The sequence below is a fragment of the Trichoderma virens genome (assembly GCF_000170995.1).
Source record: "Trichoderma virens Gv29-8 chromosome Unknown TRIVIscaffold_83, whole genome shotgun sequence".
In the NCBI taxonomy this organism is placed as follows: domain Eukaryota; kingdom Fungi; phylum Ascomycota; class Sordariomycetes; order Hypocreales; family Hypocreaceae; genus Trichoderma; species Trichoderma virens.
This window is the reverse complement of record NW_014013666.1, coordinates 803,687-829,687: the sequence shown is the minus strand read 5'-3', so window position 1 is coordinate 829,687 and position 26,001 is coordinate 803,687. Positions and strand designations below refer to the sequence as shown.

The window sequence follows — 26,001 nt, the reverse complement described above, 5'->3', positions numbered from 1 at the left end:
GTCAGCGGTTGACGTACCTGGACCTTTGGCTGAACGAGGCTGCACCCCACTTAGCCTCAGCCTTGGTGATGGGAGACACAACAAGCTCATTTGATATCAGATATATATCAGATATATCTCATCGTCAGTCCAATCAACTAAATTTACGAAAAGAAGGATTGTTCTTTATTTGGTACAAGATGCGGGTATAAACACGCAGTCTTTGTTCGCTGACTATCTGTAAGTTGACTGCTCCCTAACATCTCTTCACGTCCCCTTAGCTCCAACTTTCCATTGTTATTATCCAGGCAGATTCGTGCCCCCATGACGCCCTGGCAGTAATCAGCTGCCATTACAACGCATCAAGTTTTGATCTAAATAATTATTCCTGAAACCAAACGATACCTATAGCTGTACACCAATTCCCAGTCCATCCCAATCATGTTGCCTCCTGCCAAGCACTTTATCCCTTTGGCACTGTAGCTGCTGCAATTTACTCGATTGCCGTCATAGAGACCTCTAGATTTGTGTCGCGGATGCGCAACTCATGTTCAGTCGCATTACTACCCCAATAATTGCCGGCAATTCCCCTTCATACCATGCCATGTTTCGCTCTACCTGTCAGGATCGTAACATCCGCCTGCTATGACGAGATTCATTCGAGTAAACTTGACATTGATCACGGGCGTCTTCTTCGTGGGAAAAGCAGAGATTTGATCCGGAGTAATCATCACCTCCTTGCTCTTCTTCTTGGGGCCCGTGGTGGTGCCGGCGTTAGTCGGTTGGCCTGAAGGTCCGGCGTTGATTCTTGATGCTTCCCCGTTGGGGCCGCCAATTGCCAAGTCGGTACCGGCAGTGGCAGCCTCCAGGCCGGCCTGCTGAGCAGCCTTGTGAGGGTCTGCTGGTGATTCGACGTCCCACAACCGAACCGTGCCATCTTGGCCACCAGAGGCAAGGATGTTGGACTCAACGCTGAAGCTGAGGGACCAGACGCCGCCTTTGCCGTGGCCGCGAGAGCGCTTTATGCGAGTCCCCTTGACCAGATCCCAAAAGAAGATATTGCCCGCAACGTCTGCGCTGGCCAGAATCTTGCCATTGGGGGCACATTCTAGAGAGCTGACATGTTCGGTGTGCCCAGTAAAGACTCTTACGCAGGCTCCTGTCACCACCGACCACATGCGGACAGACTTGTCCGTCTCGTCTGACGCCGAAAAGACGTACAATCCGTTAGGGTGCCATGCAATAGCCGAGATGGAGGTGTCGTGTCCAACAAGGAGACGCTGAGGCGATGCATGATCCTGCATCCAAACTCGGACAACCTTGTCGTAGCCACCGGTTAAAAAGTAATGTCCGTGTGGGCCCCATTGCGCCCTGTAGACAGGTCCGTCGTGTGACTTGTAAACGCATAGGCAGGTCCACGACTCCAGAGACCAGAGCCGGATTTGCCCATCCCCTGAACATGACAGCAGCAACTTTGGTCGCCCATCAATCGCCGCGTTCTGTCGTCCTTCATCACCAAACAGCTTTTGGGGAGGTCCCGAAGCAGAATCGGAAAAAGAAATATCATATACGGGACCAAAGTGCCCAATCAGTTTCCGGCTGTTGAACTTGGCACCCTTCTCGTGAGCATTTGAGCTGGGGAGAGCCTTGCCATCTAAGGACCAGACGCGAATATAGGATTCGCTGGTACCCACGGCCGCGAGCTGTCCATCATCGGAAAACTCCATACATGACACACTGACTTAAAGGTTAGTCCCTTTCGCTCTTAATTGTCAATCAAAGTGTAAAACTACTTGCCTCCCAAATGTGTTGTGGAAAGTAAACATGCAAGCGCTGACGGGGACGCCCACACCGCCTGTTCGACCCTCAATTTTGAACCTGTCTCTGTTTTCCCGTAGCTTTTGCATTTCAAGCATAATGTCTCGTGGGCGAGATGGTGGTAGAGGTAGATCGGCTCGGCTCGGGGCATCTGCACTCTCCTCTCGCTTTATCTTTTGGTCAAGCTCCTCCAGGAGACTGGTTCCACCAGGGGCCAGAGGATTTCGTCGTTCCTCATCTTCGATTTCGGCTCGGATATCATCGCGAAGATCCGTATCCATAGGTAGAGGGCCGAGGCTGAGAGGTGCAGCCGGATCCAAAATGTCCTTGTTAGACAAGCCGATGTTGACACCTGGGATACCTTCCTTGGTGTCCACCTCCTCAATTTCCAAATTTTTACTCTTTCTAAACACTGCTTCAAAACTAAATGGCGTGATAGGCCCGCGAGCTGTTGAATCAATCTGACAATATGAGACGAGCAGTTGTCGAATCACAGATCCACCCTGGTCAGACTCGCGCTCAAGAAAGTTGAAAAGGTCGCCAGTCGCGTGTTGGTTTAGGGGGATGCGATATTTGTTCTCTTTGTATAACTTGGTAATAGGGTTCTCGTTTGTATGCTGTGGAAGCGTGATGGTTGAAAACGTTTTTAAATCATCCGCGTGGGACGCTTGGAAATGCTGGCCGATTTCTTTGAGAAATAGCTTGCCCTCTTCTGTGTATCCATTCCCGACCAGCTCGATAAATGAGTAAACAAATGTCGGCCAGAGAAGCTTTGATAGCTCAAACTAGCGCAAACCTTTGTTCAGCACGCGCGCATTCGTAGCAAACAATTCGAGGAAGCACCTACCTTGTAGATTTCGAGGTTGTTCTCGACCCAGTCTCTCAATAGTCGAAACGCCCTCGAGTACTTCTTTGGACCTAAATTTGCCAGCTGTTGGACTGGTTTTCCGTCATTGCCCAAGTGTTTTGACTCCTGTCTGAAAACCTCTTCTGTCCTATTGAAGCCTCTCTTGAGTAAGTAATCGGTAACCTAGTGATGCTATTAGCTGATATGATTCTGAGGATGTGATACAATTTGACGGGTAATTGCGATTCAATAATGTGTTTTCGTGAGAGGACGGAGGGAGACATGGAAGATTGGAGCGTAGGCTGTTGGGTATGGGCTAGTGGGTGGCACATAAGACTTGTCTTGCTGAGTGTGCTGCTGTGTCATCGAATGCTACAAAGTGGTTGAGACGATGTAGCAGAAGAAGGACTGCAGATACCTCAGGTTTTAAACGACGGCCAGCGCTCCACGTAGAGGAAGAACTTGGTGATTTGCAATAAAAGCCTTTCCAAAAAGAAGGACCATTGTGGGAACAGGCATAGTAATTCCAAATACTACCACATACTATCTGGTTCAGATTCTGGTTTGACATGGCGCCTCCAGTGGTGCCAGTTGCAGCCGTAGTCGCGGCAGGAGGACCAGCTGGTGATGTTGCAGGTTGTCCTGCATAGGAGTTGGCCGTGCCAGCGCCCTGGGTTGGCGCCTGAGTAGCCATAGTGAAGATAGAGTAGACACCGTCTTTGAGGAGAGATGAATCCGAAGATGGGTACTAGATAAGCTTCCACGATTTCCCAGGCTTGGTGCTATGTCATAGTAGATCCTGATCCTGCGTGGCGTGAAAGCTGTAACTCGGCCAACTTTGTTCAGTGAGGTCAAGTTACGCCTGGATCTCACGCCCTGGTCGTGTGGCGGTATGCGGAGGGCAACTCGCTCCAGTCGTGAGCTCCACAAAACGAAGCAAAATCCCGTGATTCCGATTGAGATGCCGGTGTGCGATACTCGGAGGAAATGAGGAGGTTGCAGACGATAGCAAGCGACTATGCTTTGATGGCCGAGGAGCTGGGTTTGATGTTGAGAGTAAACTTAGGGAACGGGAATGCGCGAGACACCAGTACAGTTAGTATAGCCGATGTTTAAGCGGCGCCTCTCAGAAGCTGTTCAGGTTCAGTCATCCAAAAGTGAAATGTTATCCTTTGCAGACGTGCATAAATTAAATATGTTATACAGTGCAATAAATGTTTTTAAGTAGTGACTTTTTAAGCTTTCAAGTAACGAAAAGCAACCCAATTGTGCATATTCTCACAGAAAGCATGCCATACAAGCTTCACGGTAGCTTATCAAATTCACGGCGCGTTGTCTGGACCCACAGTTGTCCAATGTTCCTCTTACGGCTCATGCTTTAACGCATCACGACTCACTACACTTTCCATTGCCTAGGTATCCCTTCTTGTCTGATACCCTCCGTAGCGCCTCAATTAATCGAGTGACGTTCGAAAAAGAATACACAACCTCCAGGGGACCTGTTGGGAATCACACAGCTCTACACAGCCAACTCACCCAAGCTTTGCAACCTTTGGTCCACTCTCACAGCCATGGCTTCACCTGAGGATATCGTCATGGGGGATGAAAAGGAAGACTCCCAGCCCCAAGAGCCCTTTGTCCCTTTCACCTTGGAGGAGAACATCCATCAGCTAAACTCTATCGACCGGTCCATCGTCCAGCTGATGAGCCACTGTGCCACTGCACTTGGCGCCTTGACCACGCCAGCATCAGGCGACGACAGCAATCCTTCGGCATCAGTAGAGTCAACGGCGCAAAAGGGGGCATTTAGAGAAGCTACGGATACATTTCTTGATACGCTTCATAGTATCGATGTACGAATGAAACGCCAAATTCTCGCACTGGAAGAAGCAGGCATTGTCAATCTGTCGAGCGGACCTCGGCAGGGTCACAACGCTACCGTCAAGCCATCTCTAAAACCTAATGGCATGGGCGCTATCGGAAATCTAGACGTTGGGTGGTTAAATAGCCGGAGCACCAAGGTTGAACGAGATATGGAGCTAGAGCTATGGAGAAGGGCGCGGGAGCTCCTTGAAAAGGATGAGGGGAGTATCAAGAAGGAGTAAATACATGAAAAGGCTGGTTTCCTGGAAGTAATTTACAATGGATTTATTAATCGGGTATGTCTCAAGGTACGCTAATTACTTGTTCCTGGATATCACATTACTGACAATTTTGAGAAAGGCCATGCCTTCCATACACGCAATGTTTCGCAATCCCACCAACTCACATTGGGCTGCTATTGAGATGGCAGGCACCTATCCCTAGATCTCAGTATCATTCTCGCAAAGCCTGTTATATGCATGCGTAATTTTGAAAGGTTCGTCTGGTGCTCGTGGCACAATATTTTCGGGCTGAATACTAACAGGGCGTCAGCCTGGATGAGCTTCCATCACTTCAAACAGCAGCAAGCTTACAGGGCGTCGAAGAAATAGCAAGAAAACTCTCCCGACTCGGGTGTTGAGTGCTTAGCTAGATGACCGGGGTTAGCTATATGACGGTGATAGAGGGTAATGGGGACATCTTACTCTGGTATCCAACCCAAGATACGCATTTCTTTCTCGCGTTGCAGGTGTACTGGCACCTATTCTCGGCCCATGGGACCCAAGTAGTGCCCAAAGAGAAGTGCTGTATGTATTAGGTCACGGTATTTAGTTAGAAGAATATACGAGGCAAACGTACATCTGCGTCTCCAACATTTTGGTGGCGCGCTACCCATGCTGGATCGAGAACAAAGCGCATCGGGAATTGGGATGGCGGCTTCACCTCGTGATAGTGAATGGTCCAGTGGTCATACTTTTTGGGGGCCCCATACACACAAGCCCTGTGGTCCTTGTTGGTGATGACCTCTTGGTCTAGGAGAGGGGCCGCAGAGGTGGCAGCGATTAATGAGGCAGCCAACAGGCACCGGACGAGATGCATGGTCAATCAGCTGCAGTATTATTCGAGAAGAAAGAATTTGGCGGTCTACAATAGATGAAGGCAAATTTCTGGTTGAGCCCATATCTCGAAGCCTTTCATAAGAAGAACGACCCCTCAAGGTGCTGCATTGGTTCCCGTGTCATAGCATCATCATATCTACGTTTTCTCCCGCTTCCCCAACGAACAAAATAAGGAAGCGGCTAAATGAGCCACTGCCGTTTGAGTGCCGCGTACCTCTTCTTATTCAAATGAGGCGCGCTAATCGCCGAGATTCTAGACTGATAGTTTTCGTTTATGGAAGGCGCTGAATTGTGGCAAGACGCATCATGCATACTATTCTCGTGGAGCATTCAGGGTATGTAAATCGGTTGATTGTTCAGATTAGTACACGGTGCCAGAATACTGACATCAAACTTCTTTTAGGATAAATGTGTAGCATCAAGTTGATCTGTAATATGCATGCTCTTAACCATATCTATTGCATTTCTTGGCGGATGAACCATGAAGATGGCTTGCATACTAGAAGCGAATCCATGGGACAGTACGCTACTGCAGGCAATTAGGTGCCTGGATGGATACCGCTGAGTCTATCTAATCGTAAACTGGAATGTGAAGTATTCAAGGATACCAGGTATTAGCGCTCTCTTGATTAAAATAAAGTTCTCTTTTATCCAAAGGTTCGAGTCTCGTCTACAATAAGTCGCGACTCTTTCACGAGCATCGCGCCGTGTTAGCCGCTTTGAGATGACATGCAGGAGTGGAGAATCTAGAACCTCGTACGGGCTATCAAATTACGTAGAGCGTCGCTTGAGTTTGCTGAGCAATTCAGTTTCAAAATGATCTTGGAGCAATCGTTGCGGAATAATTTATTTGTATGTACACACTTCTCAGCACTATGAGGGTATTGAATACAGCACATGTCGAGAGCCAATTCTCCATCTATAGAATTTGCCTCTCTTATCACTGTTTCTCCGTCTCTGATCCATCAATGGATCCATGGATATCAAAAACGCTCAGACCACTGCAGCTCCAGCGCTCTTTTGCGGGGCAAACCCCAGTAATTCGCCCCAGTCTTACTGTAATTGTCGCTGGTACTTCGTATTAGAGCATGCGTAATAGCGCATTGCAGGTCTCTTGGTTCGCCCGGCAGAACGTCGGTGCCAGGGCCCTCCCTGCGCGTTTCGATGCATGTCGTGGCATTTCATCTCCGATCAAGCCGCTCAAAAATGTTTCAATGCCCTTGATAAACACCTGGCCGAGGTTTTTCTGGCGTCCGTTCTCTACGGCTACAAGGACCGGAAGCGCTGTACGATTCGGCTTTAGGAGGTGAAAAGAAGGGATTTTCTTTTTCTACACTGCTTTTTGCTTTTTTCTTTCGCATCACAGTCAAAATGATGCAGCTGTCTCGGCCAGCGGCGACGGCTCTATTGCTGTCGATCGCTTCGTTCGGGACGCTTGTCCAAGGCCACGATCACCATGAGGGCGGCGAAAGTCACATCCCCGAGGGCGAAGCGATATCACTTGAGCCTGTCGTGAGTTGGCGCTGTGGAAGAGGATAGGGGGAAAAGAAGAAAGACAATTAACATCAATTATAGGACACGATTCTCTGGATTCACATCCTTATCCAGATGCTTGCATACGGCGTCATCTTCCCAGTGGGCATGGTGTTTGGTGTAAGAACCACCGTCTTGAATCTACATGGTGCTTTGCAGAAGCACAGCGACTAACTTTATGCGATTGCAGATGACCAAATCTCGATGGCACGTCCCGACGCAAATCTTTGGTTCCATCCTCGCTGTCGTCGGCTTCTTTCTCGGCCATGCGCACAAAGGGCGAGAGTTTGTTAGCCACAACGTACACTCGGTGTTTGCAAACATCTTGCAATTCCTGCTTATCGGCCAGGTCGTCTTGGGTCTATACTTGAAGCTTCACTGGGAGAAGGGCGCCCTGGGCATGATTCGCAAGTTTGTCCGACCTTTCCACTCCGTCATTGGCAAGGCGATGCCCCTCCTCGCTTGGGTGCAGATGATCTTTGGAGGCATCACCACCCTTGGCTTTTGCCAAGGCGATCACGTTGGTCAATGCGCAGCCCACTTCATCATGGGTGGCGCATTCATTGCCTATGGCATCCTTTTGACCATTATTCTGCTTGCGGGACAGGTCTGGATCCGTCGCACGGGAAGATCACAAGAGTTCTACGACAGCGCTGTCATTGCCGCCTGGGGCTGCGTCAACACCTTCACGGAGCACCGCTGGGGCACCGCCTGGGTCAAGAATGACTGGCAGCACACTACAATGGGTGTCATCTGGTGGTGTGCGGGTCTGGCTGGTATTTGGCTGAGCCGAGATCGCGACGGCAACCCGAAGCGCAACTTCATTCCTGGATTCGTCATCCTCATCACTGGCTGGGGCATGTCTGCGCACCCTCAAGAGCTGATGGTCAGCGCCATGACACACACCATGTTTGGTTACACCCTGATGGCTGCCGGAGTTACACGTATCATCGAGATTGCCTTCGTTCTCAAGGATGCGCAATCGCTGTCTGACGATGGCCGCACCTGGAACAGCTTCCAGTACATTCCCGTTTTCGTAAGTTGACGCTATTTGATAGCCAAATTAGATGATAGCTAACACATACTAGCTCTTGTATGCCGCCGGCTTCCTCTTCATGGGCGCAACCGAACAGCAGATGGCTCTCATCGACGGCTCCAGCATGGACGTCATCTCTTATATCCTGATCCTCTACTCTCTTGCATTTTTGGTCTTTTTGTTTGCCAATATGCTTATCCACCTCTACGATCGCCTGTCAAACCCACCTCTGGACACCAAAGGGTTCACCAATGGCCACACTCACTTGAACGGACGAGCTGTAGAGGATGGTCACATCCGAGCGGCAGAAGAGTTTGAGCTTGATGGGCTGTCAACCGATGATGAGGACGATGAGAGGCAAGGAATGCTGGCAGGCGAGGGATCCAATGCCCCAAAGCGACCTGCTGCAGTTCAATCATGAAATACAAATGGGATATGAAAGTTATGTCAACGGGGAAAACACATGCTATTGGAAGAAATCTCTATATAAAGCTTAGCGTGTTTTGGAGTTTTGTCTTCGCTTAATGGTCTGTACACAATACTGGGAAGCAAGATGATGGGTAATTTTGGGTCTAATAATGCCGTTATAAAATAATCTGAAATATGAATACTATTGAATATCATAAAGTTGCATCTCAAGGTTCATATGCGCAAGTGTTGCGATTGGCAGCATTGAGTTGGTACCTGCGTCCAGGGTCCAACCAAAAAAAGCTAGCTGCGCGGGTGCTCTTCATGGTGGGGCTTATCTTTTTTTTTCTTTGTCGATATCACCACCATCTTTCTGCATACAATTCTCGACCAAATCTACGATTCATTCAGAATATACATCTAAGCACCAGCGTCGTTGTTTCATTTTCTAACAATGCCTTCCGTCAAGAACCCCAACCGCCTCTCCAAGAACCGGCTCGCCGCCCGTGCCGCAAAGGCCAAGAAGGCGAACCAGAAGCGCGCCGACCCGGCCAACCAGAACAAGATCACCAAGGCCGACAGGACGAGGGGCGCACGGCCGGGCTTGATGCCGACGAGCGGACCGAGAGCCCCGATTAGCGGCAAGAAGGCGAGGAAGCTGGAGAAGAAGATGGGATATGCGCTGAAGAGGAAGATGGAGGCTGAGGGAGAGGCTGTGATGAAAGGTGCGTTTGACTTGGGGCTTTCGAGTCTTGACGGGAGAAGAAGAGATGAAGAAGGGAGTGCTAATGTGGGAATAGATGCGCCAGTTGTTGAGGAGAAGGCCGCACAGGAGGAGCAGGATATGGAGATTCAGTAATTGCTTTGTCTGGGGAATGGGATATCATACGTAAGTAGGTACCCTTGGCGGTCCGAGGGGAGATTCCAGGCTAACCGGGTGCGACAGATTAAAAGTTGGTTGTTTGTTTGATTGGCATTTCTGTGGTACAATGGGACACATTACACGGCGCAGGATGGGGACTGGATTTGCAACGATTAATAGACTGGATGAGCATCTTCAACGGCTATGTGATACGTTAAGCTATCGAATATAACTTTTTTTCTCTCGCCACCATGAGCCACCTAATAGTTACTCGGACCGCTGAGGATATGGTATAAGACCGCCGTCTTTGATGGATCGCATCTCTTGTTGCTTTTTATAGCCGTCATCTTGCCTCGATAGGTTCTGCATATTTACAGTTCCTGCATCGCTTGCTTGGTCTTGGGAGAGCCCTGTTTCGGTTTCGGTGTAGGAATACGAGTTTGAGGAAAGTGACGAAGGATACGGTGTTGATGACCATTCGCTTGATCGAATTGATGGAGGAGGGCTGTCGCAGATGCAGCAGTAGATTTCAGCGCATATTTCTAGCGATGTCTCGAGGAAGGTGGGCTTATATGGCTGAAAGTTATGAGAGCGAGGTTCAATAGTGCCGTATGTAGAGACACTGGCTGATTTGGTGTCGGGAGGGTTGCATATGGGGCAGTCTGGGCAATATGATGAGGCAGCGTCGGTGCTGGAAGCGTCTGTGGTCGTTTGGCGGTCTTCGGTAATTGTTTCATTGGACGACGAGGATGGGTTGCTAGGTTGAGATGTGCGCGTATTATCCATGATGGGCGTATTATTCTAGGCGATTATTGAAGTCGGGAAGATGCAGAATTGGTGGATATTTTTGGCAGCATTGGAGTCTCACAAACATATGGAATTGACACCTGCACGAAAACAGGGAAAGGAGAGGGTTTATATAGGTTGGGCATATCATGGTCGATATGGCATTTGGAGAGACACATGCGTATTGGTCAGATGCTTTATCGCAAAGCTGGTCGATTTGGCATCTTGCGTCACTTGATTAGGCATGTGCGTTTGTGGTGTAACTGCGCATTCATCACTGTCCATGAATCACGAAACGGTACGTGATAAGATGTTGCTGTGGGTTGAGGCTGAGAACTCAGAGCCAATGATACCTTACCTAGGTGCATCGCAAACAAAACACCATAACTTTGGGGAATCTTTGAAGATGCTGGAAAGCATGAGAGCTGCTTGTTTGATGGCGGATATTGACAGCTGTTGAAGAATGAGAACAATAAGAGGGGCGGAGTGAATGAAGTAGATTTTGTGCATTTCCACGCCAATGTGAATCCAGAACAAGATGTTCTGCAAATTGACAATACAAACTAAAGGGAATTGTCCATGAGTCTCAATGGCAGAGGTGCAAGATGTGCGCAGCGTTATTGCCATATGACGGAGAGAGAGAGTATGAATTCGTTTGCGACTGGGAATTTTCCGTTCTTGTTTTTGCTGCATATTCACGCTCTCTAGTTTTCTTCCTTTGAAGCTGCATTTCCTTTTCTCACCAGTATCTTCCTGGGCCGAATTTTCTTTTCCCTCACCGCAACCGAGCTCCAAAGTGCACTTTGGCTGGTTACCTTTCCTTCTCTCTTTTCCTTTCTCTCCGACGTTTTTCTTTGTCCTCTCATTTCTTTCCCTACCTTTTCTCTCTCGTTCTCTTCTTGCAATCCGAGTCAACTCACCATCAGCCTCTGCACCATCTCTCAAGCTCTTCTAGCAGCCATGGCTTCCACCAAGCGAACAGTCATCGAAATATCCTCCGACAGCGACGAAGACAACCCTCTTGTCACACGCCGCAAGATCCGCCGGCGTTCTAAATTAGAGACACAGGGTTCGTAACAATGAAATGACTAAGAACCTGCCCCGACATCGGTGCTAACATCTTTCGATACGAAGCAGACACAGGGGCCGCCCAAGGCCAAGCGACATTTGCAGAGTTTCTCTCCCGTGCGGTGCCGAGCAAGCTGATCGCAGGTGATGTCGCAGAATACATCCAGCGCGAATCTAATGTTCGTCTAGAGACTGCCAGGCAAGAAGGGATTAGTCTGGACGAAGTCTTCATCGGCATGGACTGTTTGCCAACTTGGATTGGTATGCAATGGGATCCTCAAAGAGAGTCTCTGCACTGCGCTATCCAAGATCGGCTGATGGACTTGGAGGTCTCGAGTATTCTGGGAGATACTCTTCGGGAAGAGCTTATCGACAAGGGGAACCGGAAACTCGAAGAAGCACGACAGCTCGGAATGACCCTTGAGGATATTACGATTGGAAAGGGGCTTCTGGCGACATGGCGTACTCTAGAGTCCAACCAAGAGACGGGAGATAAACGAACAGAGCTGATATACGATGACGTTATGCAGTCGAGTATCGAAACTACTGTTCCGCGCTCGTCAGTCTTTAGTCGAGCAGAGACACCCGATTCCGATATTATGAGCATCTCCTCAGCAACTGCGGCTCGAAATTCACCCGAAATCGTGTACGACTCATCAAGCACATACGATAGCTGCTCTGACTTTGGCAGCAGCAGCAACGATGGTGACCACAGCAGTAGCACCGAAGATGATGACGGAGTTGACGGCATCATCCATATGACCAATATGGTCAACCCCCAGCCGGAATATTCAGAAAGCGACGGCGAAGCTCCGCATATTCTTCACGACGTTGAGATTGCAGGCGGCCGTGAGGGTTATGGGGATGTCGATTTAGAGGTTTATTTGGTGGATGACGATGACGAAGAAGTGGAGCGCTTGCCGGAACTTGAGCTCGCGATTGATGGAGATGCGTTTATACATTACTTTGGCGACGATGGAGTTATGGAGGTGGAGATTCCTGGCATGGATCTGCGGTGTTCGCTTGATGTTCCGCCAGACCAGAGTGATGAAGGAGGCTATACTACGGAAGATGGACAACCAATGGAGGAGATCGAAGATGATTTTGACGGCGTTATGGACGAGGACGAGGATGAAGATGGAGAGCAAAATTCTCGGATTCAAATCACCGAGGATGGTTTCACTTGGTGAAGTTAATTACTTTCTGTCTTTCGGTTTACCGTTTGCTCTTGGGAGGGGAAATTCTGCGTTTTTTCTATGTTTTGGGGCTCTGGGATTTAGCAAAACTGGCGTTGGATTTTCTATGAACATGGAGGGTATCGGATTTGGGACTTGGGACCTGGGAATCGGTATTGATAACATTTACAATTCTTCGTAGCGAGCTTAGCGGTATTTGAGAGGGACATATGCGGAGTTAAATTGATCTTGCTGGCTTTAAAGTTCTATAATCGTCGTCACTCTATATGGCACCATTGCATTATTTTGAAAGTCATCTTTGTAACTTTCGAAGCGTCCTTGTTTATGTCAGTGCTGATAAGTACTACGACTACTTGTGAAAACTTGATAGTAAGCAAATATGACCCAATTGAAAGCGGATTACAACTTCTTTTGTTCATAACATGTAGACAAGTGGGTAAAACCAACGTTATATGTATTATGGCGCGGTCCACTTACACATGGGAACTATAGAGTTGAAGTAGCTGTATGTCTAAGTCATGCAATCCTTCGCGTTCTCAGACGGACACTACTATCTCTATATATCCTCAAGATTACTCCATATATAACGTCCTTTAAGATCTCTCTTCACCCCCTTCATTAAGCTCAATTTACATGTTCACAAATCAGTTTTCAACTGGCCAAGCATCTGGTAATCATTATCAATACGGCCGATTGGTCATAGTCGGTGCGTTTGCGGTCCGACGGGGCTGCCGGCTACCAAACTAGGCATGAATATATTCTTTAGATATTATGAGTGAGGCAATATGCAGACGGTTTCACCCGCATCTGATATATGTAACGTCGAGTCGATGGATATTTCCGATAATATACCCTGCGTCGGATATATCAGTGCTCCGAATTCCACAGAAAGCCGATAGTGGATGTACATCCTCTCGCGATTAGTGAGAAAGGCCGACGACAAGCAAGCTATGGAAGCTGGGGTAATTGGTGGGGCATATTAGGCATGCATAATTACTCTATACAGACGACCAAGATAAAACGGGCTTGGAACGATGTAGATGGAAATGTATCCTTTCTTCAATAGGGCTGTAGAATCATGATCCAACGGTCTATAGGTATAGAGTCTAGAAACTGTCCGTAGAACACGCCGTGATGGCGTCCATATCAAATGAGTTTATTGATCGCCCTACAATATACAACAGCATACAAAGCTTTGACGCTGTAGCTATTGACACCACTTGACCCTCTGAATGCTCCAATTTTCAACATGAATGTATAAATCTAGAAGCAGATGGCCCTAATTCTATTTTACTCCATGTATTATGGATTGTAGCGGTTGACACAGAATTAATACCTAACCGGCGTCGCGATCCTCGCGTAGCGAACTGACCAATTCGTCCGAAGCACCGTTGATGCCGATCGAGTGTGAAATAACGGAGACCGAACTACCGACGGCTTGAAAGAGAAATTTCAATAAAGGGTAATGGCTGTTGGATTACAATACATGCTCTCTCGGAAGGAGTAGGGTAGCAATGCCAAGATGTTGGCTGGCTGACACAAACTGGTAATTACCTGTATTTGTTTCCCACGCGCCGGTTAATAAATTTGTCTTCGATATAGCCGTGGTTAAATAAAGACATTCCCCTCCATGAAGCAGTCATAGCTCCAATCATTCTATCATTCTCTCAATAAACTTACATACAAGACAAAACTGTACGATAAATCACCAGCTATGCCTTTCATCGACGGTCCCAACGGCGAAGAAGTCGTCCCAATCAGAATCAATGGCGTCTCTCAGCCCATAGATTCAACTAGTCTCATCCCAGTTGAATCCAATATTCAAGACAAAGTCATCCACTATGCTCAGAGCGCCACACCTGAGTTGGCCATCAAGGCTGCCGAAGCGTCCTACCAGGCGTTTTGGAAATGGAAAAATTCCACACCTAATGAGCGACGGGACTTGCTTCTTCGTACGGCTAATGTGATTGACTCTTGGCTTGATCGCTTCATTGAGCTGCAAGTAGCCGAGACGTCTTGCACGGAAAGCTGGGCTCAGTTCAACACGATTACCATGGCACGATGCATGCGCGAGATTGCTTCCAACATCTCACATGCTACGACGGGCGAACTGCCATCTTTGGAATCGTCTGGATCGCTCGTATTGGTGTATAAAGAACCAATCGGCCCTGTCCTTGCCATTCCACCCTGGAACGCTAGTTTGATCCTTTCCGGGCGTGCGTTGGCCGCGCCAATTGCTGCTGGATGTTCTGTCGTGCTCAAAGCATCAGAGCTGTGTCCACGAACCCATCACACTATTGTCCTAGCCTACGAAGAAGCCGGTATGCCAAAGGGCCTTATTAACGTACTACAAGCCTCGCGTGAAGATGGACCAGCTGTAACGGAAGCGTTGATTGCTCACCGAGCAATCCGCAAGGTCGAATTCATTGGCAGCGCTGCTGTTGGCCGTATCATTGGCCAGCTCGCATCCAAGCATTTGAAGCCTGTGCTGATGGAGCTGGGTGGAAAAGCCCCAGCTATTGTACTCAAAGACGCCGATGTAAAGTTTGCAGCCGAAAAGATCGTTGAAGGTGCCCTTTTGCATCACGGCCAGATCTGTATGTCTACGGATCGTATCGTTGTGGTGCAAGATGTTGCAGACGAGCTTATCCAAGAGCTGAGGAAGGTTGTTGAGACGAAGTATCCAAACGGCACGAGCCATGCTGTCAGCAAGAAGCAAGCTAAGAGAGCTCATGATCTCTTACAAAACGCCCGTGCTACGGGAGCTCGTTTTCTTGTAGGAGATGGAAGTCTCAATGCTGCTGGGACAAGCGTTACACCGACTATCATCACAGACGTGAAGCCCACAGCTGAAATCTATCATGAGGAGATTTTCGGCCCAGCTGCCATGCTCATCACTGTCAAAGATGAGGCTGAGGCCATTCAAGTTGCCAACGACACAGAATATGGTCTTAATGCTGCGGTCCATAGCCGAGATATCCTCGCTGCGATACGCGTTGCTAAGCAGATTGAGGCAGGGCAAGTTCATATTGGTAATATCACGATGTATGATGAGCCGAATATCCCGATTGGAGGAACGAAGGGTAGTGGCTGGGGAAGAAACAACGGCAAGTATGCGCTGAATGAGTTTTTGGCAGAGAAGACAATCACGATTCTTGATCCTACAGCTGGGGGAGCTAAGTTTGGAAAATGAAGAATCAATATATTAAAGCAGTATGTGATTAAACGTTTAGCACGCGTCCAGATATGTATTGTATAAGCTGATATCGTCATCCGCTTTGAATTATAGCTATTTATATGAATTTTCTTGAAGCTGTTGCAGTAATGTGTCCAGGTGTTTCATTAGAGTGCTCAAATATTTCCGATATAGTGCCTAATAAGCTGCAGAATAATGAGGGGGTTTCTAAATTATTAAAATATCACGAAGCTCCATTCATCGTATTGGAAATGTCGCTCTTAATGTAAAAAACTTTTGATGGTTTCACTTAGGATAAACACAGTATGTGTAAGTGAGGTTACCCTGCCATCTCAAACTTACAATTTGGACCGACCATAAGGCTCTGCTGAAGGTAGTTGGAACAGCTGCTGGTAAGTCCTTCAAGCTCAGCCGATATGAGGGTTTGCCGTTGAAACACTGATGAATGGGATGTAATTACGGCTTTCGTTCAAGTTTCTAACCTTGCACTTCACGTACGTTGCCCCGGCTTAAATATTTAACATATTCTCATTGTAAGGATCTATTTGTTGCTCATCATCAGTGTTAGCTGTCACTCGTTCGCAATACTTTTAAACTGAATTATAATATCTTGTGTGAGATAGTTTTACGTAAATTAGCTGTGACACATCATCCTAGAGATTACTATTATGAATCCATAGTCGCTACTTGATATAATAGTAACAAAATGAAAACGGAATTGGACCTTGGCTAAAGACAGAACTAAATTTCGAAAGTTTTACACCTTAGAAGAAATTACGTATCTCCACGTACATATACACTGAGCTCTGGAGGTTTTCGTATGGTTGATGTCTCGCCTCTAAGTAAGAGCTCTGCTGTTGCGTAAATCCTTCAAGGTAGCAGAATTGGTACCCAAGCTAGGCTAATCAAGCTGCCAACAGAGTTTCACTCTGTTCTCCATACCGTGTAGTCAATTACAAGAGCAACAGCAATCAACGTATTTATATTGCACATCCGAACTACCCCTGTTGTGGTTTATGATGTTGCATACGTAATCTCCAAGTGGCTATCTCAGACACTTCGAAGGTGGATTAACATTGTGGAGAAGTTACTTATAGGCAGATTGTCAGCGAAAAATTATATAACATGAATAAAGAAAAGGTGGCTCTTCATGTAAATGATATCCTAGATAACTACTTTGAACTTGCTATTAATCGGTATGCTTACCTTATTTCTATAACATAGATAAGAACATTCTATCACCTTCTATAGATGTTTAATTGCCACCCATAAGTATATATTAAATCGGCATGTGATAGGCAGTGGGAGGTGGCTAAGCATTATTGCTTTTCTAACAACTTCACAACCTTCTTATGCCCCTCCTCGGCTGCCCATAACATCGGCGTCTGCCCGTTATAATCCTTCGCCTCTCGGTCGGCGCCTCTGTCGACCAACAGCTTCACAACCGCCTTATGCCCCTTCCCAGCTGCCCTTGACAGTGGCGTCCGGCCGTATTTATTCTTAGCCTCTAAGTCGGCGCCCTTATCAACCAGTAGCTTTACAACTGCCTCATCCCCATTCTCCGCTACCCATAACAGCGACGTTTGCTCATAATTATCATCTTTAGCCTCTAGGTTAACGCCCCTGTCGACCAGCAGCTTTACAATTGCATCATCCCCATACCTGGCTGCCCATAATAGCGGCGTCTGCCCGTGATTATCCTTCGCCTCTAAGTCGGCGCCCCTGTCGATCAGCAGCTTCACAACTGACTTATTCCCATACCCAGCTGCCCTTGACAGCAGCGTCCGGCCGTCTTTATCCTTAGCCTCTAAGTCGGCGCCTCTGTCGATCAGCAGCTTTATAACTGCCTCATTCCTATACACATTCCTCATTGCCCATAACAGCGGCGTCTGGCCGTCTTTATCTTTAGCATTAACGTCGGCGCCACTCTCGACCAGCAGCTTCACAGTTGCCTCATAGCCTCTTTCAACCGCTAATACCAGCGGCGTCTGGCCGTCTTTATCTCTAGCCTCTAGGTCGACCTTGCCACTCTCGACCAGCAGCTTCACAATTGCCTCATAGCGTCTTTCGACCGCCAATACAAGCAGCGTCTGGCCGTCTTTATCCTTAGCCTCCAGGTCGACCTTGCCACTCTTGACCAGAAGCTTCACTACTGCCTCATGCCCTCTCCCAGCTGCGTGTAATAGAGGTGTTCGTCCGCTATTATCCTCAGTATCTGGGTCGACACGTTGATCTGCTAATAATATCTCAATCGCAGAGTTGTGTCCCATCTCCGACGCATACGACAGAGGTGTCCGGTGATTTGCGTCTGCTGAGTTTGGGAATGCTCCCCAATCTATCAATTTCTTCATAGTATTGAAGTGCCCCTTTTCCGCGGCTTGAGACAGAGCAGTTCTTGAGTGTTGTTTTGGGTCTTTAAAATCCGGTTCTGCGCCTAATTCAAGCAACGCAAGGACCACTTCTGCCCAGCCGTGTTTTGCCGCCGAACAAAGGGCTTTTCCCTTGTCTTCATTTGTCATTGAGGTCGACAGAGTGAGGTAGAGCAAGGTTGCGTTTAAGTCGTCTTTAATCTTAGAGAGCTGCCCACCTCCATTGATATTATTACCCTGTTCAACCGCTTCTATAATGCCACTGTAACGATCTATAATTTTGCCAACAGCTAAAGGCCCTGGTTCTTTGCTGCTGGATTTCTGGTTTGAGAGCCATTTAATACCACTGAGGCCAAACTCTTTCATATCATTGCTTCGTATTGCCCACCGGTATAACTCGCCTAGTGAGATTGCCGCTTGTTGGATTTGTTCGCCCGCGACAGTCGACTCGTGGTTCTGACAGCTCTCCCCCATTGGATGAGGCTGAGACTCGTTGCAAATTTTCCACGCCCATCGTAGCACTGTCTCCGCGTGCGCCCACTCGCCACGCCTTCGATGTTCGTTTGCTTTTGTCATTGCTGCCCCAACGGCGTTTCCTGTAGAAGACAGCTTCAGCCGAGGTATCATTGGAGGCAAGACACACAATAGTGCATCTTCTTTTGAGCCCAACTGCGTTTGGGTGAACAACTTTATTATCTCCGACACCAAGTCATTCTCTAAGCGGAAGTGCAAAGGTTCCTGGATGCTAATATCGCCGATATCATCCACAATGTCAAGCATGCTGGCGATGAAGAATCCGAATACCTCCTGGGTACATAGGGATAAAAGAGAGCCGGTTGTAGAAGTCGACGAGACTATGAATGGGACAAATTCATGGCTCTGTGACAGCTCTGCCGTGTGCCAGCCAAAGAACCGAACTTCCCGGTCCTGTTCCATGCCTTTCTGCCATTTCGTGATGCTTGGATCGCCACGTTGAATGGGGGTGGGACGAAGTTCGTGTTCTGTAAAATTGGAGATTTTGTCACCGAGCCATACCTTCAGGTCAGTTTCTGCTATATTTTTGTTGCATGAAACGATGCGTCGTGCCGGGACTTCAGTGGCTCGAGATACTGTGAACCGACTCTGTAGGTCTGACGTCTCAACTGCAGGATCAGACTTCAGTGACCAAACCCATAATCCTAGAAGCCCTTCAAGCTCTAGTCTGTTTTTCAGTCTCCAGGGAGTTTCGGGGTTCTCGCGGGTTAGTTGTAAATATACTGTGTGCCGGCTTGTTTGATCCTTGGAAGCATTGCATGGTTCGGCGGACACTACTTCACAGGCAAAGCTCCAGAACATGGATTCAGTATGTTTCCACTCTTCTCCGATTCTGGGGCTCTTTGAGAATATCGTGTTGGCTGCAGACTCAATGGCCAAAGCGAGCCGTTGGGCATTCTCTCGGACCTCGACCATTCGGAGACCAAAATGCTCCGCAGAGGTTGCATTCTTTGTTAGAGTGGTTGGTGATTGGGTGAGTTGCGCGAGGCGAGTCCGGTAGGCTAATAATTTGGTAGCAACATTTGGTTCACCAGAAGGAGGTGGAAGCTCGGGTGTGATTCCACGTTTTCTGTCCGGCGTATTCCCACAAAATCTCCAAAGTTGACGGCGTAGAGGGTCTGACGGACCAGGTGAAGGCTTCAGATCGCGTTGAATATCTTTCTCGCCAATGCGCAGGGCAAGCCAGTCAAGCTCGTGCCCGACAACCTCGTCTGGGCACTGAGAGAGGAAATTGTCCTCTGGTTTTAGGCGCTGCATGCGGAGCGCAGCCCGAGCAGCACTCATCAGCATGATGACTCCAAGTTGTGCCACAGAGACTGCAGAATGGATCGCACGCAGACCGACAAATTGCATCACAAAGCCGGCAATAGAAGTACCAACAGCAGCCCAAACTACAAGTTCTGAAACTTTTGATTGGTTCTTCCATGAAGTGATATATTCCTGCAGAGGTTGGTCGTGATCGCTGCAACAGAAGGCGTCAAAGACTTGGTCCCCAAGGACTTGTCCTCCAGGCTGTACCCAATAAAGGTTTTCTTTCGTCGATTGCTTGTTTTGATCGTCTTGGGTCTTGCGAAACACTCGTTCATTTGTGCTCTGTCCCACTAGAAATGCACAAAGAAAGATGCCGCCGCACAAAAGAAGAGTTCCTATGATTGTCAGCGGGCAGGCATACGATTCTGGATGACTGCCATCCTTCTCCCAGTGCAGGTGGTATGTTACAATGGCCGCAAAGACCAAAACTCCAGCCTGTAATACCATGCCAGTTATAGCGACTGCCCAGAAAACAGCAGGGGTTTTTCTTTTGATTCCGACATTGAGAGAGAGATTTGGAGCAAACACATCAGCGATAGATTCGCTGTCGTCTGGTGGTCCGCTCCATTTCTCTGGGTGTTTCTTAACGAATTCTCGAAAGGTATATATCCCCGCCGTCCCATCAGTGAACTTGTGCTCAGCCTCCGCATCATAAACAATCTCGAGTATCTTTGGCCGTCCAAAAACTCGTGCAATGCCGCCATTGTTGTAGAGTTCACACACATCCCTGCTCGTAGAGGAGCACAGCTCTGCTTCAGCGTTCCCCCCTCCTTCTTGTGCTCTGCCGATGAAGGCGCGCAGCGACGGACTCCCGCACACGCGAATCGCGGAGACTACCGCTGTCAGGATGCCCATGGGCGCCATTGCGAATATGAAATAGTCGATTGTAGTAATGCTTTCGCTGAGGTATTGTTTCGTGATCTGCTCACCAAAGAGGGATAGAAACGGTGCCAGGTCTGTCGCGAGATTATTTGAAAAGTCATCCCAGCCATCCGCGCGGACAGTTGGGAGGCTGAGAAGGCCAAAGAAGCCAACAAGAAAAAACATCCTCAAAACTGTACACTAAAGCTTTGGCTGTTACTGATCATGATGCCGAACGCGTAGCCATAGGACGGGCACAGGGCGGGATATATGCAGCCTCTGACCGTGGCTGAGATGCTGTGCCTCCATGCTTCGTGCCCAATCATGGGCAACATCATGCACTTCCCTGTCCATTGGGTATGTAAATGCATATGTGTGTTGATAACTGCCAACTTGTCGCCAATCAACGGCACAGAACACCGCAAGGGGTCAATCGCGAGAGTGCCTTGCGCCACCCATCCATGAGGCGGGTTGGCTGCGAGGCAAAAAGCAGGGAAACGTACTTCAGAGGCGCTTCGTGAAACACGTGTGGTGAAGAAGAGGCAGCAGAAATACATGTATCTTGGCAACTACATGTAAGCCAGCCCCACTCCAGGTATTCTGAGAATCAGCAAAAGACTGGATTCGTTTAGACCATGGGCGGCAAGCAGATCGCGTTAATCGACGCCAAGGCTCACTAGGAAGAATGACGCTCGGACGCACATACAGGGAACCCAATCTGCACAGATAGCTGAGGTTCGGGGTGATTTCAGATTCGACCCGATCCGACACATCGCAACGCGGAATGGCCCGTGTACAATAATGGAAATCTGGTGTGCTAGCCGCTGACTACATGTGCACTACGGTATGCGTGTGAGCCTGGCTGCATGACGCAATCTGTCGGTTTCTGAAGCTGAGGCGGGATGATGAGACGGCAGAGTCCGTCTTTCGTGTTCTTGCTCTGTGTTACGGCGGCTCTCCAAGGTGTTCCGCTGATGGTGATGGATGGTATACTCGATGCTGAATAACTCTGTCATGACAATATGCGGTTAACCCATGCATCGTCTTCTGAGCGCACATGTGTTTAAGGCTTGTAATCAGCTATGAACAAACCTATGTCAGTCTCTGATCCCTAGAAGGGCAACTGAAATAATTTTTTACTGGTCGTGGCTACATGGCCCAACGTAAAGACAAGCACGCGCTGAGTAAATGTTCAACAGCGTTGGTCATCTTTGGTCCCGAATCCTGATTTCTGTGCGGAGAAAAATCAACACCCATAAAACACCGAAAGACCGCTGATCCACCGCAGCGGAAAGCTTAGACACCGCAGAGTTCTGATGATTCCATAAGGTTGATACAGTAAGCAAGATTAACCCTATCATCATAAGAATTACGACTGTATTAGGTAGATGAGTCTGTAACTATAAGTCTTTAAAAGCGGACATAAAAAATATATAAAAGAATGCTATGTTCGCCCTGAATACATGTATGCTGCCAACACAGTTCAGCATTCCAACCTGAACGAGAAGCAAATCCCTAGTCAAAACCATTGCCATCTTAAACAACTCTTAATCACTCATTCGCAATCAACGACACAATGCCTTACGTCGCAGAGCCGTGGTCGTATGACGATGTCTTGAAGCTCACCAAGGTCAGCTCAGCATACTGGAGAGCTACATTCAATGCTCCGCTATTGAACCTCTTTACGCCGCGGACCTACGCCGCATTGCGTACGCTAGTTGAAATTCTCGAAAACGACCGTGCTGTTAAAGTCATCGTCTTTGATAGCTCTGTTGAAGATTATTTCATCGCTCATTGGGACCTGGTGCCGAGTGAAGACAAGACGGATGACGAAGAGACTACCCCCATCTTTGACTGGGCCAACTTTGTGCTTCGTCTTGCACGTCTTCCTGTAGTGAGCATTGCCGAGGTTCGTGGACGCACTCGCGGCCATGGCAGTGAATTCATTCTAGCATGCGACATGCGCTTTGGCAGCGTTGAAAAAGCCATATTTGCGCAGCCAGAAGCCGCTGCTGGCGTTCATTGTGGTGGTGGTGGAATCGAGTGGCTGCCTCGCCTGGTTAACCGCTCACGAGCCTTGGAGATTCTCCTTGGGGGCGAGGACTTTGATGCCACGACTGCTGCTCAGTATGGGTACATCAACCGTGCTATCAAAGACGCAGAGTTATCTGCCTTTGTGGACAATTTTGCTCGTCGACTGGCTGGGTTTGATCGCAAGCCTCTGCTGGAAACTAAGCGCGCTGTCAATGATCGTGCTGGACTGCCTCGTTTGACGGACCTTCTTTCATCTATGCAAGACTTTGTTCGAGCTTGTACTTGGCCTGAGACTGTAAAGCGAGTCAAAACTCTCTTTGAGATGGGTATCCAGCAGGATGGTCCTGTGGAAAGGGATATGGGGCGTCATCTTCACGAAGCGTCAATCAAGATGTATGGAAAGACCGAAGAGGCATAAAGAGAGTGTAATCCTGTTTCCATGTCATGTGTTTTACTATACTTGCTTATATAGCCAAAGAATGGAAGTTATTCTGAACTCCATAAAATAGCCCAATGAGCTTCCTCGCCTATGTATCAACGATAGCTCTCTTTCTCCTTAGCAATGCAAATAATCTCCCGGCTGCCTTCAGAACTTCTCTGATTACTATTCGAAAAGGTTGAATACCAACATCTATGGACATCTAGCTCGTTATGGAATCTCGTATATAAATCATGAATAGAAGGCTAAACTAATCATACAAACGGTGACGCATATTTGACCTAACAGGTAATATTATAATATCTAGAGTTAACTTCATTTGGTGAATTAAGGTTTTATTCTATTCTATCATTACTTCTAACCTTTGAGTAAAGTTAGTTCTCAACCAACGCTGCTATTAATTCCTATCATAGTCCACCTTGAACTCCGTCTTGACCCTGATCCCCAAATCTTTGTCATTGCCTCTTGCACGCTCTTTAGCTTCTGCGTCAAGGATTGACTCTTCGCTGGTGTTGTCGGAGGTGATTCGCGCCCTGGTAGTGCTCTGCCTAGCAGCCACAGTTTCATCTCCCGTTGGATTTGCAGGATTGCTTCGAGGCCCAGATCCACCGATGGTATGCAATGAAAACACGCCATCCCCCGACTGATCCTTATTTCTCAACCATCCACTGCCGCCTCCTGTACCGCTGCTTCCTCTTGCAGTTGATAAGCCTTCTAGCCAGTCTCGGTAAAGCGGTCGACAGACAGGAATACCGATACAGACCATGGTCGAACAAAACTCCGCAGCATGCCATATAATGATGCCGACAACGTCTTTGAGGTAATTCGGGCTGCCCAGGTACTTCAATTGTATGGCTCTTTCAATGCCACAAGCCCCGGCAATAATACCCAAGCTCAAAGAAGCCGCAATAATGCGTTTCTCACGCTTCGGCATCTGAATATTCCAGAGAAGGTACCAGGGAAAGGCTGCATACCAAAAATCCGTTATAACAGACCAGGCACCTGCGTAAGTTGAGATTGGGCCTGGGTCAATAGGACATTTTCCGTCAGGAATTCGACGATCCCACAAGAAAGCGGTCGGTCTACACGCAAACCAGAAGACGAAGAGCGATGCTATGATGCCGGTTGCCAGGAAGAAGTTGGGAATCCAAATAATGATTTGATTGCGCTTATCCGGAACGAGTCGTATCAAGAAGAAAGCCATGGAAGTCTTGCAAAGGATCGTTCCGAAGACGAGAATGGTCTGCCCGATGGCAGAGTAGAGTATCGCCCTCGTGACGGATTCCATTCCCACGACAGGGCCCTTGATGGCGATAACGTCGTCGATATTTCGGCCGAATCCATACATCGACGCAATCGTCATCATAATGTCGTAGGTTAAAAGGGTAATCTGTCAAAGAGTGAGTTCAAGGATACATAATCATATTTCGGATCGGAATTCAATGCACGTACAAAAGAGGCATTATAGAAGTAATCGTCCAACCCATACGCGCGAATAACTCTCAGACGGGTGTACAAACGGAGAATGACAAAGACCAGCGCCAGCGCGGTAAGCGACCATAACACAGCCAGCATCTTAGGCGCATCTCCGCCCAATCCTGTCTGATATTGGTTTGCCATGGCTGATGTCGGCGGCGTACAGCCTACTCCAACCAAGTTGATGCGGAAGAAGGGCTTGTTGGTAGTGGAATATTCTTCATTGGGAAGGGGAGCATGTTTTTGAATCTCTGAAGCAAGAGCCACATCCTTGCCATGGGTTTTCGGTTACAACTGGGGTTACGCCCGTTACCAACAACGCAGACGGTATTTGGTTGGATACGAGCAATATAAAGAGTAAAGATCAGCAAAGATCCCTTCTCTAGGAAATAATATTTCGATTACGTACACGTGCTTAGTGGCAGAAAGGGAGGTACTTGAAAAAAATTCATAAAAATAAATCTCATGGTATTATTTGTCTGCTTATTCTCTGGCAATGGCTTCTTCATTAGGGCAGAAATGCTGATCAGGGGGTATGCCTGCGATCTCCGGAACAACTCCAGCATGCACCCATTGCCTAGTTGAGCATAGGTGGCCGCGGCAAACAGGAAACCGAGCCGTCAGACCCCGGCTAATATTCTCATTTGAACAGGGATATAAGCCAAGCGAGGAACTACACTTGGAGCTGAGTGCAGGCACTCCATGCAGCTGAAGAGACCTTTGTTTAGTTATCATGCTATGTAAAAGTCGCATACTTGTACTTGTACGGAGAACGTAACGGCTGTTAAACTGTTCTAAACCCTGTAAAAGCCTAGCTGAATATAGTCTCCATATCCGCGGGTTATAGTGGACAATGTCTGCGGGTGTTAGGGGCTCGTGGGGGCCACTAGGAGGTGCCGACCTGCAATTTGCAAGACCAGTCGGCCATTCCACAGCACGGAACGAGATATACGAGAAGGGAGCTAGGGAGCATATCACTCCAAGATGTAAACGGTAGCCGATTCCCGGGTTATATCTAGATGATATTATTCTATGTAGCCTTATGGGCTTTGGTCAACTGATGAGCACAGCAACGGATAGACATCTTCGGAAACAAGTAGTCGGAAACACGCAGGAAAAAGACGGAAGAATGTCAGGCGAGAAATTGTAATCTGATAGGTTATTAATCTCTCCTCTTCAGTTCCTAAGTTCGCATAGGGTGATCATCCCCTGACTGCGGAGAAGCACTACTGTACGGCTGCATTCAACAAGGGTGTTTGAACCAACA

General features: G+C 48.1%; 13 protein-coding genes across 13 annotated transcripts; 6 read left to right on the top strand and 7 right to left on the bottom strand.

Annotated features, from left to right (window-relative positions):
- Positions 1–145: 145 nt before the first annotated feature.
- TRIVIDRAFT_213634 (uncharacterized protein) lies at positions 146–3,338 on the bottom strand (the record flags this gene model as incomplete). The annotated part of the gene is made up of 4 exons (XM_014098379.1): positions 146–1,716; positions 1,777–2,582; positions 2,645–2,827; positions 3,189–3,338. 4 exons carry the CDS (start codon positions 3,336–3,338, stop codon positions 594–596), a joined length of 2,262 nt encoding a protein of 753 aa, XP_013953854.1.
- Positions 3,339–4,239: 901 nt separating this feature from the next.
- Positions 4,240–4,749, top strand: TRIVIDRAFT_58316 (uncharacterized protein; the record flags this gene model as incomplete). Its single annotated transcript, XM_014098378.1, has 1 exon — positions 4,240–4,749. One exon carries the CDS (start codon positions 4,240–4,242, stop codon positions 4,747–4,749), a length of 510 nt encoding a protein of 169 aa, XP_013953853.1.
- Positions 4,750–4,947: 198 nt separating this feature from the next.
- Positions 4,948–5,605, bottom strand: TRIVIDRAFT_224873 (uncharacterized protein; the record flags this gene model as incomplete). Its single annotated transcript, XM_014098377.1, has 4 exons — positions 4,948–5,044; positions 5,101–5,155; positions 5,212–5,311; positions 5,366–5,605. 4 exons carry the CDS (start codon positions 5,603–5,605, stop codon positions 4,948–4,950), a joined length of 492 nt encoding a protein of 163 aa, XP_013953852.1.
- Positions 5,606–6,863: 1,258 nt separating this feature from the next.
- On the top strand, positions 6,864–8,816 carry TRIVIDRAFT_76989 (uncharacterized protein; the record flags this gene model as incomplete). Its single annotated transcript, XM_014098376.1, has 4 exons — positions 6,864–7,137; positions 7,201–7,278; positions 7,349–8,194; positions 8,247–8,816. The coding sequence occupies 4 exons, from the start codon at positions 6,997–6,999 to the stop codon at positions 8,613–8,615; spliced, it is 1,434 nt and encodes a 477-aa protein (XP_013953851.1).
- Positions 8,817–9,056: 240 nt separating this feature from the next.
- On the top strand, positions 9,057–9,461 carry TRIVIDRAFT_68047 (uncharacterized protein; the record flags this gene model as incomplete). The annotated part of the gene is made up of 2 exons (XM_014098375.1): positions 9,057–9,327; positions 9,403–9,461. 2 exons carry the CDS (start codon positions 9,057–9,059, stop codon positions 9,459–9,461), a joined length of 330 nt encoding a protein of 109 aa, XP_013953850.1.
- Positions 9,462–9,731: 270 nt separating this feature from the next.
- Positions 9,732–10,250, bottom strand: TRIVIDRAFT_68046 (uncharacterized protein; the record flags this gene model as incomplete). Its single annotated transcript, XM_014098374.1, has 1 exon — positions 9,732–10,250. The coding sequence occupies one exon, from the start codon at positions 10,248–10,250 to the stop codon at positions 9,732–9,734; it is 519 nt and encodes a 172-aa protein (XP_013953849.1).
- A 1,166-nt stretch (positions 10,251–11,416) lies between these two features.
- Positions 11,417–12,340, top strand: TRIVIDRAFT_128572 (uncharacterized protein; the record flags this gene model as incomplete). The annotated part of the gene is made up of 2 exons (XM_014098373.1): positions 11,417–11,852; positions 11,934–12,340. Coding segments are annotated over 2 exons (843 nt in total), but the record flags the coding sequence as incomplete, so codon positions are not given.
- Positions 12,341–14,228: 1,888 nt separating this feature from the next.
- Positions 14,229–15,830, top strand: TRIVIDRAFT_231375 (uncharacterized protein; the record flags this gene model as incomplete). The annotated part of the gene is made up of 1 exon (XM_014098372.1): positions 14,229–15,830. One exon carries the CDS (start codon positions 14,229–14,231, stop codon positions 15,705–15,707), a length of 1,479 nt encoding a protein of 492 aa, XP_013953847.1.
- A 1,199-nt stretch (positions 15,831–17,029) lies between these two features.
- TRIVIDRAFT_156341 (uncharacterized protein) lies at positions 17,030–18,229 on the bottom strand (the record flags this gene model as incomplete). Its single annotated transcript, XM_014098371.1, has 1 exon — positions 17,030–18,229. The coding sequence occupies one exon, from the start codon at positions 18,227–18,229 to the stop codon at positions 17,030–17,032; it is 1,200 nt and encodes a 399-aa protein (XP_013953846.1).
- A 70-nt stretch (positions 18,230–18,299) lies between these two features.
- On the bottom strand, positions 18,300–18,961 carry TRIVIDRAFT_216536 (uncharacterized protein; the record flags this gene model as incomplete). The annotated part of the gene is made up of 1 exon (XM_014098370.1): positions 18,300–18,961. A coding segment is annotated over one exon (558 nt), but the record flags the coding sequence as incomplete, so codon positions are not given.
- A 1,734-nt stretch (positions 18,962–20,695) lies between these two features.
- On the bottom strand, positions 20,696–20,908 carry TRIVIDRAFT_122009 (uncharacterized protein; the record flags this gene model as incomplete). The annotated part of the gene is made up of 1 exon (XM_014098369.1): positions 20,696–20,908. A coding segment is annotated over one exon (213 nt), but the record flags the coding sequence as incomplete, so codon positions are not given.
- A 1,453-nt stretch (positions 20,909–22,361) lies between these two features.
- On the top strand, positions 22,362–23,237 carry TRIVIDRAFT_46430 (uncharacterized protein; the record flags this gene model as incomplete). The annotated part of the gene is made up of 1 exon (XM_014098368.1): positions 22,362–23,237. The coding sequence occupies one exon, from the start codon at positions 22,362–22,364 to the stop codon at positions 23,235–23,237; it is 876 nt and encodes a 291-aa protein (XP_013953843.1).
- Positions 23,238–23,574: 337 nt separating this feature from the next.
- On the bottom strand, positions 23,575–24,918 carry TRIVIDRAFT_111686 (uncharacterized protein; the record flags this gene model as incomplete). Its single annotated transcript, XM_014098419.1, has 2 exons — positions 23,575–24,648; positions 24,711–24,918. The coding sequence occupies 2 exons, from the start codon at positions 24,876–24,878 to the stop codon at positions 23,656–23,658; spliced, it is 1,161 nt and encodes a 386-aa protein (XP_013953894.1).
- Between the last annotated feature and the right edge of the window lie 1,083 nt (positions 24,919–26,001).